Source organism: Ambystoma mexicanum, chromosome 4q (assembly GCF_040938575.1).
Source record: "Ambystoma mexicanum isolate Mex_15411 chromosome 4q, UKY_AmexF1_1, whole genome shotgun sequence".
NCBI lineage: Eukaryota > Metazoa > Chordata > Amphibia > Caudata > Ambystomatidae > Ambystoma > Ambystoma mexicanum.
The window spans coordinates 454,460,548-454,475,121 of NC_090928.1; the positions used below are offsets into that span (position 1 = coordinate 454,460,548).

Consider the following 14,574-nt stretch of genomic DNA (forward strand, 5'->3'; position numbering starts at 1 on the left):
ATCCTGCTTACTTCGTGTGTGAAGGTATTATTTGCCGGCGTAGTGGTCCTTTCATCTTGCCCCTTAAACGAGAGATGTTGCCGTTGCAGCGAGTCGCCATTTCCCCTCTACGTTGGAGAGAAATAAGGCCTCTTCAGTGGGCAGCTTGGCCATAGGCCCGTTGTATGTGTTGATCCATCCCTCCCTCACAATACGTGCCCCATTAAATAACGAGGGGGAGACGAAGGTTCTATTTGAATTTGCTTGTAAAATTGTGTAGATCTTTTAAACTGTGTTTTCTGGGTCCAGGTATTTGTTTACAGCAGCTAGATTTGAGAAGGTAGCCATCATGCGTTTCTTTGTTAGGACGTGCACAGGGTAATCGCACCCAATTGAACTATCGAGCATTTGACAGAACTGGTCCCTGCTCTTAGTTGGTCAGACATAACTCCCAGAGAAAGAGCATGTTTATTCTTGGTAAAACTCTGAAATTCAAAAATGTTGTCAATCTTTAGGTTTCAATTAAAATCACTAGCACCCCACAGTGGATGAAGCTCACCCTGGCATTTCACAACCGAATCTGCATTTTCTGGAGTAAAGGCGCAGGACTGAAATGTGCACGATGAATCTGGTATATGAGGCATTTTGGCAAATGCTGCAGAGAAAAGCCTAAGAAATGCAGGGCGTTTGATGTATAAATGCATGCTTTCAGACCTGGTTCAAAAAATGCACTAAATGCATCATGGCTCCCTATTTTCAGACAACAGTTATGTTTCAGTTTCCATGCTTTGATTTTTTTGATTAATCTCAAGAGAAGATGAAAGTAGGCTCAGTATGTGTACATCTTTGATAACCCACGCAGTGATTTGAAATTGATGTTGTTATTGTATTGTTTTGCAGGTAAAGATGAGCCCAGCAGCTACACGTGTACAACCTGCAAACAGCCCTTCAACAGCGCATGGTTTCTCCTGCAACATGCCCAGAACACGCACGGCTTCAGAATCTACCTGGAAAGTGACCATGGCAGCCCCTTGACACCGCGGGTAGGCATCCCATCAGGACTGGGTGCAGAATGTCCCCCACAGCCACCACTCCATGGAATTCACGTTGCAGACAATAATCCCTTTAACCTGCTGAGAATACCTGGATCAGTATCGCGAGAGGTTTCTGGTCTAGGGGAAGGCCGCTTTCCACCCACGCCGCCTTTGTTTAGTCCGCCACCACGGCATCATGTAGATCCACATCGCATAGAACGTCTCGGTGCAGAAGAGATGGCTCTTGCAACCCATCACCCTAGTGCCTTTGACAGGGTGCTGCGACTGAACCCACTGGCCATGGAGCCACCAGCTATGGATTTTTCCAGGAGACTTAGAGAACTGGCTGGGAACACCTCCGGTTCTAGCCCGCCATTATCTCCCAACCGGCCCAGTCCTATGCAAAGGTTACTGCAACCATTCCAGCCAGGCAGCAAGCCTCCCTTTCTGGCAACACCACCCCTTCCTCCTCTTCAGTCAGTCCCCCCACCTTCCCAGCCACCGCTAAAATCTAAATCTTGTGAGTTTTGTGGCAAGACATTCAAATTTCAGAGTAATTTGGTAGTACATCGTAGAAGCCACACTGGCGAAAAACCCTACAAATGCAACCTTTGTGACCATGCATGTACGCAAGCCAGCAAACTAAAACGCCACATGAAAACGCACATGCACAAGTCCTCCCCCATGACAGTTAAATCAGATGATGGCCTCTCCACAGCCAGCTCCCCAGAGCCCGGAACCAGTGACCACGCTGGCAGTGCAAGCAGCGCCCTTAAGTCTGTAGTGGCCAAGTTCAAGAGTGAACATGATCCCAATATGATTCCAGAAAATGGGGACGAGGAAGAGGAGGAGGAGGAGGAAGAGGAGGAAGAGGAGGAGGAGGAAGAGGAGGAGGAGGACTTGAATGAGAGTGACAGTAGGCACGATTATAGTTTTGGCATTAACCTAGAAGCGGCCCGCCACCATGAAAATAACTCCAGGACTGGTGAGGAGAACCGCTCCATGCCAGACATCATGCAAGGCATGAGCCTGAGCGTCATGCACCACTTCAGCGAGGCCTTTCACCAGGTACTGGCTGAAAAACATAAACGGGGCCATTTGTCCGAAACGGAGGCCCACAGAGACACTTGTGACGAAGATTCAGTGGCTGGGGAATCCGACCGCATTGACGATGGCACTGTTAATGGGAGGGGCTGCTCACCCGGTGATTCGGCCTCTGGAGGCTTATCAAAAAAACTGCTCTTAGGCAGCCCCAGTTCCCTGAGCCCCTTCTCGAAACGCATTAAACTCGAGAAGGAGTTCGACCTGCCTGCTTCAGCAATGCCTAACACAGAGAACGTTTACTCCCAGTGGCTGGCGGGCTACGCCGCTTCCAGGCAGCTGAAAGACCCCTTCCTCACCTTTGGAGACTCCAGACAATCGCCTTTTGCCTCCTCCTCCGAGCACTCGTCAGAAAACGGGAGCTTACGCTTCTCCACGCCTCCTGGCGAGATGGACGGCGGGATTTCAGGCCGCAGTGGCACGGGAAGTGGAGGAAGCACCCCACACATTAGCGGCCCCGGCCCTGGCAGGCCGAGCTCAAAAGAGGGCAAGCGCAGCGACACTTGTGAGTACTGTGGGAAAATCTTCAAGAACTGTAGTAACCTCACTGTGCACAGGAGGAGCCACACGGGTGAAAGGCCATACAAGTGTGAGCTTTGCAACTACGCCTGCGCCCAGAGTAGCAAACTCACCCGGCACATGAAAACACATGGTCAGGTGGGGAAGGACGTTTACAAATGTGAAATTTGTCAGATGCCTTTTAGCGTGTACAGTACCCTGGAGAAACACATGAAAAAATGGCACAGTGATCGAGTCTTGAATAATGATATAAAAACTGAATAGAGGTATATTAATACCCCCCAATCGGTCCCCTGTAGATTTTTTATAGTGCCCTATGATTTAAAATAATGAAAGCTACGGCTATAAGAGGGTGCTTTTCACCAGCACACTTTTTTTCTACCCCCCCCCCCCCCCACCCCTTCACCGTTTGAATGCATGATCTGTCTCGGGGCAATACTATTGCATATTACGCAAACTTTTGAGCCTTTCTCTTGTGCAATAATTTACATGTTGTGTATTTTTTTTTTTACTTAGATGGCACGTGTGATATGTTATGGCTTATTTTTTAAATCGTCCCCCCCCTCGTTAATTTCAGAGCAAACATGTCGCTGTTTCCATTTCTGTTCTGAGAAATGACCATGCTGCATAAGTTCTGTGATACACACATCATGTACAGTTTCTGTTTTTGTGTCTTATCGAGGAACAAAGTCTTTAGGTTAACTCTCTACAGACTGGCTGGGTTTTGCGACTCTAGCTTCCTCCCCAGTCTCTAACCAGTTGGCCACAGCCATCAGACTTTACTATTGAGAAAACAAGGCCTTCCAGTGACAATTAGAAAAAAAAGCAAATTTGTACTATCCTTTGTTTTAAAAAAAACATCAATAGTGCCTTCTATCTATTCAAACCATATTGATGGTTCTTTCTACTTGTTAAACACGTGTAGCTTAAAGCAAAAGCGGCAGATATGAATGGCTGTGCAAATAGTGTCATAAACAGTAGTATCTTTCCCCCAACAACGGCTACCTGAAAATATGACCCGATGTTGGTCATCATTCAGACACCAATTTTGTGAATTTTTTCGAAAGAGATCCTGACTATAGCAGTACAGACGCTTACATATCCCTGGCGTGAGCGTCGCGAGGCATTGATCTATTTCTTACTTAGAACACCCTCCCCAATTAAGAAATTGCCTCAAAACAAGTACCGCCCACATTGATTTTGGCCCCCAAGAAAAGCCTGCCAAGTGAAAGCAAGAGCAGATGCGCTTATTCCTGCTGGTTCTCCAGCGCGCAGAAAGGCAGGAGGTAATACTTAGCTGAGCGTAACATTGTGGTTCATTAGCACAGCGCAGTACGCTTTGATATTAACAACTACCACAAGTGTATATAAGCTAATATATGGCATTCAAATGCAGGTGAATGGAAGCAAACGAGCAGGAGTGATCATTTTAAAAGTAGCACTGCAGACTTCTGCGCCCCCTAAAAGAACCATTCGCCCTCTGATGGCTCTTCCAACACTATGTGATATTTGTGTGAGCGTGGCAAGAATTGATTCTTTTTGTCGTGTGCTCAAGGGAACAGACACCCCAGTTTGGGGTTCATGCAGCACCTGACTCTGCCTGTGGTAACTATCATTTTTAAAAAAATAACCTGAGGTACAGAGATTGAGTATAAAACAAGACAGCTTAGGACATTTAAGTGCACTGTACAATTTGGTTTTCTAGTTTACAGGTCTTTATATAATGGAAGCGTTGTACAATTGCTAAACTAATTAAGTATGCAGATGTGTGTGTGTGTGCGCGCGCGCATATATTTGAACGATTAAAAAATAATGCTCAGTGCCCAGCAGATGCATTTCAGAAAAATGCATTACAAACTTGCTATATATATATATATATATATATATATATATATATTTGCAATGCCAAACTCATGCATTACACACATCTAGGGCCGAAGTGGTACTTTGTCTGTATAAAGATCTGTGGGCCATCTTAGAGGCTCTGCTGTCCTTACATACTCCTAACACCAGCCACCTTCCTACATTATACCTTTAGCCTTTTCTTCCATATCCTTTCCATATTCATTGCCCCCATCCAATCTCTTATTTGTCCCTTTTATTTTATCCTTTTGCCAGACTCTTTCATCCATGTTTTCTCATTTCGATTTCTTTCTTTTTTTTCTCACGTGTTTTTTTACAATCCTTTCCCTCGTCTGCACCGGTTATATTTTTGTATTATCCACCTCCTATATTCCGTCTATGCTTATACTGAAAGGGCACCTCCCCACTGCATTCCTTTCCACTGATCAAAGTTCACCCCTTTTCTCCTCACAGCCTTAGAGGACTCCCCATAGTAACATGCCGCCTAAGCATGTTCTACGTCTCTTTCTCCATGGAGTGGAGCTGGCTGCATTTCTGCAGACACACCGTTCCCCATTATGCTCTCTCTCCCACCATGTTTTGTGATGGCTTCATTCCTAAATTCTTGATGTGCACACCAGCAACAGGAGACAGGGGTCTGTGCACTTATCTGCTCACCGCTCCCACCCCCACACCCACCCCCACACTCATGGTAGGAGACATCTGAACCATTCCACGTGCAGTTTAGACTCTGCCCTTTCATTTCACTGCAGCTCATCACTGAGGTAAGGCATTTTCTGTTTACTGGCCTCCATAATCTCCCTGTTTCTCTTTAGTGGGTGTATGCAGTGCGCGAACATAAGCAAATGGCTGGACTGTGGAGATGGATGGAGCCTCTACGTTGGCCCACAGAGATCTTCATCTAGACGAAGCACCAATTATGCCCTAGATTTGTGTGTGTGTGTATATATATATATATATATATATATATATATATATATATATACACCCATATTCATATATTAGCAACTCAGCAGTATCCAGGTAAGGGTATAGAGAATGTAATTGTGATGGGTCCGTACCTTTGAACCTTGAAACAAACTAATTCCAAATCACCACCATTCTATCCTTAAACTCTTAAACTTGGTAGGCCCTTCTCTATGAATAATATATATATATATATATATATATATATATCTTCATAAAGATAAGGAAATATACAAATATAAATATTTATGTGCATATTTTTATGTATACAATACTTATATTACTTATATTTGTACATTCTTACAGGGTTGCCTGGGTGTATTCACATATACATGCATAATCCTATACTATATATATAGTATAGACTGCCATGGCGTGCATATTTCAGACTATATACAGACCCATTATGAGCCTGTACCAGCAGATAGTCTTACATCATGGTTAAATCTATACACTGACACACAGAGAAGACCTGAATGTCTTTGGTTCTTATGGTCAGAATTAGAACTTATTTTGTTTTTGTTGTTGAAAAGTAGAGAGAAATCAGAGTAGTTAAGGAAATCCCTTTGAGGGGACATGTGGTCTCCTTCCACAATACATTTGTTCGGACGCATAATCTCTAGTTTTCTACATACCCATGGTTCTACATAGGAATGAATGTCAGCTAGTTAATGATATTGTGGTTGGCGTCAGAATCCCTCCCTTAACTAACATATCAATAATGTACATGTCTACCTCCGGCTCGCCAGATAGAGCTCAATTTAGGTCAGACATGACCGCTGCCCCAAATGTGCTTGTTCCTGAATACATCTCAACTGATTGTGATTGTAGCGCTGCTTCTGCAGGACAGAGGCCATCCTACTTGGGAGGAAGTAGATACGTGGGGTTCCACTACTTAAAAGGTGTCACCACCAACTCAAGATGACATAAGAGCCTAGGCTCTATCTTGGTCCTAGACCACTCCTCAATACTTAGGTCGCTGCCTTGGTCCAGAGCAGTCTGTACCACATTCATTAATGCTGCCACCTCTACAGGGAGAGAGCTTATTTATGTCGAACCCCTGAGAACATATGAGCAGGTTTGCACTATACAGTTTTATTTTCCTAAACACACACACAAAAACACACTAACACATTGCATGTGTTTGTGTGTCATTGTGCGTTTACGTATATATACTATATAATAGCAATCACATGTATATCTCGACTTAAGAGGACGCCCCTGCCTCATGAGTGGCTTAGCCATGAATCATTCATTGTGATCTATTCATACCTATTTATGCACACTTACTTCCACAGACGCGTGGTTTGGAAGCGTTAATGGCAATTACTACTACTACTACTCCAACTCCGAATGAGTCCCTTAATACTCCTGCGAAGAATGCACGCAGAGCGGACTTGCCTCGCTTGAAACCTACGTCCCCTCAGTGCATAGGACACAGAGGACCCTCCTTCTCTCTTATTTGTCTTATATGGCAAGCACTCCTCTGCCCTTATTGCTAAGTTCACGCTATAATAGTGTTTGCGAAATAAATAGTTCATGCAGACTCATTATCCATTGAAGCCATGCTAATGGCTTGCAACCGGTGTGGACCCAGAGCTCTTAACTTGATAAGCCATTGCATTGTTGACATATATATATATCTCGTATATTCCTAACAGTACGTTTCCTCAAATGTATGTATTATTTCAGATCTCAAGGTAGCACTGATTCTGAGCAACTATAGTAATAAAATAGAGTGTGAAATAAAGCATTTTTCCTTAAGACACTGAGAAAGATGTTTTGGTGCCAGATTAAATTCGCTCGTTTTACTTTTATTTAACTAGTTCAAATGTGTTTCTATCCCTTTGAGCGCATTTTCCCCATAAAAATAATTCTGAAATGAATATCAGTATCCTGCTACGTGGCATGAAGAGCATGTGTGTCATTTGATAGTTTGCATGGAGGCAATAGGCACACACGCCACCAAACACTCTACTCTCTTGAGGACACCACCCCTACAAATACCACATTACATTTAAAGAATATGCAACCTACCTATAGGCACAGATATGCCTGAGAATGGGACAGATTGGAAATGATGACTAGTTCATGTGAGGCATTGTTAACCAAGTGTAAATGATAGCTAGACAGGCCCTGTCCAACTCGAGCTTCTACCTCAAATTACCCAACTCTGCATTACCAGCTGTTTTAGCAGCAGGATATGATGGTCCTGCTGTGGACCGAGTAGCAATGGCCGCGCTTCCTGTGCCCGAAACTGGCTGTTCACCTTGAAATGGTCGCCATCCTTGCTTTGCCCATCCCCTAAACTCCTTACATGGGTGGCTTTTGTACAAGTTCAAGAACGGCTCACCACTAACTAGGTTGCCTAAGTAAAATCGGCTTCCACAGGTCACACACAGAAGGCTGCCATTCAGTAAATATTCAATCCACAGCAACCTTCCCCAGAGTAAAATGCCATGAGATTTTTCATTACATTATGTAAAATGATGGCTTATTGGGACACCCCTACACGTTCTGCCATGGAAGCTTCCCTTTAGCTGACAAAATGCTGGTGCAAAATGTGTTGTGCTGCACAATTCAGATGCCCGTTGGTTTTCTCCACATCACGGGGCATGTCTGGGAAACCTGCCAGTTGCCCATTAACCTGACCCACCGGTAGAAAGTGACGTGACGCAGGGACCAGATCTACACACATTTGTTTATGCGCTTAAAATGAAAGAAATAAAAACGCGCTAGTTCGTATATAAACATATATGATCTAGGTTAAACACACTAGACGGAAGGGCGGGTGCTGCATGATTTGTTTATTGCGGTGAAAGGAGTGAAGACTGCCCTTTCTGTCACTGGTTGGTGATATACATGTAATGTGACTATGGCCTCTGTTTACTGGATCGCACATAAGGCACCCCCAAAACATCCTAATGGCCCCCTTCAGGAGTCAGACCTTGACAGCAGGAAGCCCTCACTGCAAGCGTTAGGGGTATTACGCTTTGCCCAACACCCTTCACGCGACCCTCTGCTTCCTCTTCATCAGCACCGCTTTCTGGGGTTCCTTGCAGTGTCCTGGAGCTCAGGCACAGGGATTCTCAGTAAACAGGTCCGTTTTTTTCTGAAAATGATATCTCTATGCTGGGAAATAATTGCACAATCAGACCCATACAATAAAACTGCAAGGGCTATTGGTAAAATAAAGAACGCCACCCTTCACCCACAGCCCACTCGGGCCTACCTTAACATCCCCACCCGCCCTTCAAATGATAGTGGCTGCTATGAGTCCCTCTGCAGTAAACGTGAGCATGGATATGTCCACAAACCTTTAGACGTAAGGTTACATTTTCAGTGCTACGTCCTAAACCTAAAACAGCTAAATGTTCCATTTGCCCCACTAAATGTCCCCTTTGACCCCGGAAGCAGCTCGTCTCTGGGTGAAGAGTCAGCAACTACCACTCTATTGACTTTACAGACCATTTCATTTGATTGAATGGTCTTTGATCATTATTAGAAGCAAAACATGCCTATGGAGGCTGCTTCAAAGCACTAGTGGGAGCCATATTGGGGGGTTGGGAGCATTTAACATTTCAGTTACTTTTCTTCAGGTATGTAGACCACGCCGTGTGGTGGGGATCAGCCATGGTGTACATTGTCTATTATCCCTGGTCGCTCATAAGGGCAGGTAGATGGCCAGAAAGAAAAACACACATGACCTCACGCCCTTGTGTATATATGCTATGCACTTATAGATAATAATAGGGAATGCAATATTATGTTAATGAACTCACTCCAGCTCTTCAGGCCATGTATAAGTCATGACACTCCCCTTTTCTTTAGTAAAATAAAGTGATATTAAAGTGCACGTGACAGAAAATATCAAATATACCAGATTTTTCCAAACAGAAAAGTGGGATATGATTCAGAATTGCTACACAACGTGTTCACAGTGTTTTCATTTTATTGGGGCGCACCCATTTTCGGGTACATTCTCACAAACGTGGTGCATGCTTTAATATTTACATGTTTGCAACGCAGCTCAGGGATTTTCTTGTGGCTCCCAAGGTTAAGTAAATAATACTTTGTGCACACAGAACACTCCACACCACCGGTGCACTGGGTGACTTTGTGATAGGGCTCACAGGAAAAGTGCATCTATTTTATTCTGTTGTCCTCATGTTGTTTTGCTTTTTAAAAAAGCTAATTATTATTGATATTTCTTGTTACAGTTTTGACAACTACAGCATTCCCCGTCACTGTGCCAAAACAATTGTCACGGGAGTAAAAATTAAACATCAAAAGAGCAGTCTATACACTGTGTAACAGGGTCCCCAATTGTATCTGGCACATTTCCTGATAGGATACAGTGTGCTATATAATGTGTGTGTGTATATATATATATATATATATATATATATGTGTGTGCATACAAAAGTGCATAGGTATATTGTATTTTTACCTTTGGAAGCCATTTTAATTCTGCCCAGGCATATTACAGTTTTAAGCAATATGACTGGAAACAGACTACACTTGACATAGCAGCATTATATAATATGAGTAAACTTCTACAGCATAAGGATTTTTTGTAACACCTAAAACAATTTAAATATCTTTAATTTAAAAACAAATTAATTGTTTGTGGAATCCATATTTGAGGGCTGCATCGTCTTGGTGATTTAGCTTCCTACTTGTTACAAATTTAAACAAAACCATAAACGCAGCAATTGGGATTAAGGTTCATAAAATACATTGGCATTAAGGTTTCGGTTATATAGTACTTAAAAATTGGAAATCGATACATTCATGTCAATTGGTTCCTATGCTAAACTACGTTGAGTAGTCTTCTCTGTATTTCTAGAATGGTATTTGGAATAACTGTTCACCTAGCATAGGCACTGCAGTATTTATATCGAAGCGTGTACTTTTAACTGTTGTGCATTCTCTTAAAAGGGATTTAACCCTTTTGGTAGTGAAAAGAGAACACACCGGCTGCCACAGTATATATATTTTTTTATTTGGCAGGATAATATAGTCCAAACGTATTTGTAAGTTTCAAAACAATTAAGCAAAGAAAAAAAACACATGGCACTGTACGGAAAAAGGCCATGTGATGGCTATTTTTTTGGGGCGGGGCACAAAACAGTGAATGTCACATTGACAGCCGCCACAGAGAGTTGTACATATATTTTGTGTTGTTTTGTTATTATTTTGTTAATTCCTTCCTCCTTGCTGCCATACTGTATGCAGTGCTGCAAGCTGATGATGCTGGTTTGTTATCTAGTGTGATTTTCGTCCCTTTCTTTCACCCTACATTCCAACATCTTACGTTCATATGCAGTGAACTAGAAAAAAGAACTGAAACAAGTTTTTTTGCAGTTTTGTACATTGCCAAAATCTAAATGGTGCTTTATATTTAGATTCGAAAGATGTTCATATGCAAAGCATATTTAAGGAGAAAGCCTGCTTGACTCAATGCGTTTTTGTAAATGGCAATGCAGAATATTTTGTTATCGGACTTTTTTTATTCCTGTATTGAAAGCTGTTTGTCGTAACTTGAAATTTTATCTCTTACTATGGGAGTCACTATTTATTATTGCTATCGTGCTCTGTTTAAAACAGAGGCACTTAATTGGAACTTTTATTTTATTTTATTGGGTTCTCTTTTTTACTATTATTTTGATGACTAAGGGTCATTACGAACGATTTTTTTTAATTGTATTTGTTTCTGGTCTTTGTTAAGTTTTATTGGATAAACCACTGTCTGTGTTTTTGGCAGTTGTCTGCATTATCCTGTTCATACACCCATTTTGTCCCTTTTATTGAAAAAAATAAAAACAAATTAAAGAACACAATTTAAGACTCTTGTGTCCTTATTTGACACATACTGCTAGTTAGCAAGTTCTAGTTCTGCTTTTGTCCGATTTCCTCAATATCCTCTTGCAGACATTTTGTGCTTGTGTTCGTCCTGATAGGAATGCCATCTTAAGTAATGCTAGGCAAAAATTATCTGACTTTAAAACTAATTTCAAACGTTCCATTTTTAAAAAATCGCTGCAAATAATTTTAGTCAGGATGACAACTTTCCATAATCGTGTTTGGACAAATCAGCCAAATGCCCTGCCGTAAGGTAACAGGCAACATTGGCAAAAACATGCCCTCTCCAGCCATATGAGGTCCTTACTGCACTTTAAATAAAATATTGCAAACCTATACTAAGGAAACATATACACATGAAGTAAAAATGTAGCCCGAAATTGCAGAAAGGCCCTTCTCACTGCCCCACCCCTTTACTATTTAAGGAAATTTGCAGTGCGTCTAACCCCTAGAAAAAAGTGCAATACCTTTGTATTCTAGGCAAATATTCATTTTTATCTCCCGCACATTGAGATGCATTTCAATCACTGGTGTCTACATTCCACTGACTGCCATGCTCCATTTAAGACCCTTGTTTGCAATTTGCATAGATTTGATACTTTTTTGTATGCATTGTCTCTATACCCTGAATAAAGTTCAGGCTTTCATTTTAATTTTAGCCTTTTGGACCTTATTTAGTGTGCTGTCTGTTTTTTATTTTTATTTTTTTAAAACACTGCATGTTGCGGCATCCTTATGGTTTATAAATACATACCTCTGTGATACTGTCTTTCCAAATACCACTGATTGACTCGCTACCAAACGTTACCCCTTCCCTAGCACTGTGAAAAGGGCTGACACTGTTTTGCTGCCTTCTTGCCATTTGCATAGCTTTGTTACCCTTTCATATCCAGTGTCTTCCAGGGAGTATTTTATTTTTTACTAAGAGTGTGATTTGTATCCTTCTTTTCTAGGGGGAAAATACAGCATCTTTAAATCTAAGAACAGAACAATCAAATATATATGGCAAGAAGTCTGAACAGATATGCAAAAGTGTTAAAAAGTATACCTACTAATAATGGGCAGGAATAAGTAAGAGACATAGCTTTCACCGCGAAGATGTCAGAAGATGGAGAAGAAGATGGACGCGCTGAATCGAGCAGGCCACAGGCCTGTCAACAAGACAAAACCGAGATCCAACCTGTTCTGTTTAAGAGTCCTAGCCTTATGTTTCGGCCCGCTGTACCAGACAGAAGTACTCGAAGCACTTTGCCTCACCCTAATAACATGACTTCTGATCTTTCGCCATTCAATGTCCATAAAAGAAACCTGTCAAATAAAAGACAAGTCCATGTGTTGGAAGTTCCTCTGTTACTAATTTAATGGAAGTGGTTAGTAGAACAGAGTTTAGAAACTCAGCGGAAGACTTTTTAAAAAATCTGTTGTGTCAATGGAGTCGTTGCGGCAGTTTATTTGCATTCTAATATCTTTTTTATTTATTACTCTAATGCTTAATCAGAAAAAAAGGCAACATTTAAAAATGGATGTGGAGGACATCATATCATTTGATTTAATTGCTTGTGTTACATGAAGCTCAACAAAATCGATTTGGCATGCTAGTGTGTCCAATTTACAGTTTTAGTACCTGCGGCGGGGCCACTTGTTCTTGAGGAAATGGTGTCTCGGCTGTGCCGTTGTTTCCAATGGTGCTTAGCCTGGACATTGCGTTTGTCGTGGGCTGTGACTTACCGCTGCATTATTGCTGATAATAACCTCTGCCCAAACTGCCCATGTATGTGTCGGACCTGAAGAAGCCCCGTGTTCAGAGATAACCTACAGCATTGTCTCGGCGGCGGGAGATTTACAAAAACTACCCAACAAGGACATAATTTACGAATGTCAACATGTAGCTGGAGCACGAAAGGAAAAAAATAGTAATACAAAATGTGACATTTTCTAACAGTGTGATAAATTAATGGTGGTATAAAACCATGAACCATTGAGGCCTTTTCAAGTTTGTTAGGATTCTGAACCAGATTTATATGGCATCCATAATGTGTTCTTAAGCTGCTGTAAAATTCCATGCAAGCATGACCCAGTGTCCCGAAAACTTTTATAGCTATATTTCAATGTGGAAAGATGTCGAAATGAAAAGACGAAACAAAATATATATATGTGGGTAACATTAAAATGTCCATTGTTAGATTTTTTCAAGGCCTACTGTATAAAGTTTAAGTACAGAAGCATTGTCACTGTATAGTCATTGTTGTTAATATGATTTAATTGTAATGATTTATGTAATAATAATGAAGATGCTGACTGGAACAAGGACCAGAGTTTGGATGCATATTTATGTGTTTCCCTGAGATTAATAAACTCGGAAACAAGACATACAATGTCACCGCGTGAGGTTCCCAAGACTAGGCACTCTTTGGCAAGCTATTGGGTGCCGCAGGTGACCTTTTGCTGCTGCCTTGTGCTTAGCCAAGCAGAGCAGTTGCCTTCTCGACCACAACCAAGGCAGGGGGTCTGGACCCTCACGAAACAGCACTCAAAGCACCCAGGAGCTTACTACAAAGCCTATGGGGATTTTGAATTCCTAGGGGCTTTTTAAATCTTTTTTATTTAAATTCCTTGGGGGGGGGAACAAACTCCCCCACACTAGTGCAGTGGAACAACAGTTCGTTGCCATTCCCCTGCGTGACAGCACACTGTATGCAGAATAATACGTCCACAAACGTTCAGCCGATCCAGCCAATCAGAGAGGCCGAATGCCCACTGGTGCTTTCCACTGTGGGGACACAGAAGCAGGGTTCCTCTTAGTGCAGAGTTTGCACAGTCTTGCACATCGCAGGGAGACTACCAGCTCTTATTTTAATAGTTTTTCCCCCCCAAATAGGTTGACAAATCCTGTGTGAATATGATGTAAAATGTTCTTATATACTGCAAGTATATTCTAAGAATCGTTGTTTCTACACATTATACACTTGCCTTTAAAAAGGTGGTTAAGCTAAGAAAAGGAACTTGAAACAATAAACGTTGGCCCGTCCAGCTCTGTTTGACCTTCATTGTTTCCCTTTTTTTTTGCACTTACAAAGAAATGTAGTTGTTTAATGTATGCTTTTCCACTTTGCCTTTATTTTTACACAGTGTACCATTATTTGACAGGATTTGCCTATTCACTGTCTCTAGGGTAAGCTCATCATGTGCGCACAGTTATCTCCTGATTCATGGCATTTTTTGCTCGGTTCCAAGTGACTTTGCACTG

The 14,574-nt window shown here is 41.9% G+C and overlaps 1 protein-coding gene across 5 annotated transcripts in view; it reads left to right on the plus strand.

Annotated features, from left to right (window-relative positions):
* Window positions 1–14,374, plus strand: part of BCL11A (BCL11 transcription factor A) — a 147,383-nt gene extending 133,009 nt beyond the window's left edge. For 3 of the 5 annotated variants that reach the window (XM_069608039.1, XM_069608037.1, XM_069608041.1), the window contains exons 3-4: window positions 880–2,899; window positions 12,281–14,374. In XM_069608039.1, coding sequence (XP_069464140.1) covers window positions 880–2,897 — 2,018 coding nt within the window. In that variant the 3' untranslated portion in view covers window positions 2,898–2,899; window positions 12,281–14,374. The remainder of the gene's footprint in view (window positions 1–879; window positions 2,900–12,280) is intronic. The other 2 variants (XM_069608038.1, XM_069608042.1) reach the window with 2 other exon arrangements.
* The last annotated feature ends 200 nt before the right edge of the window (window positions 14,375–14,574 follow it).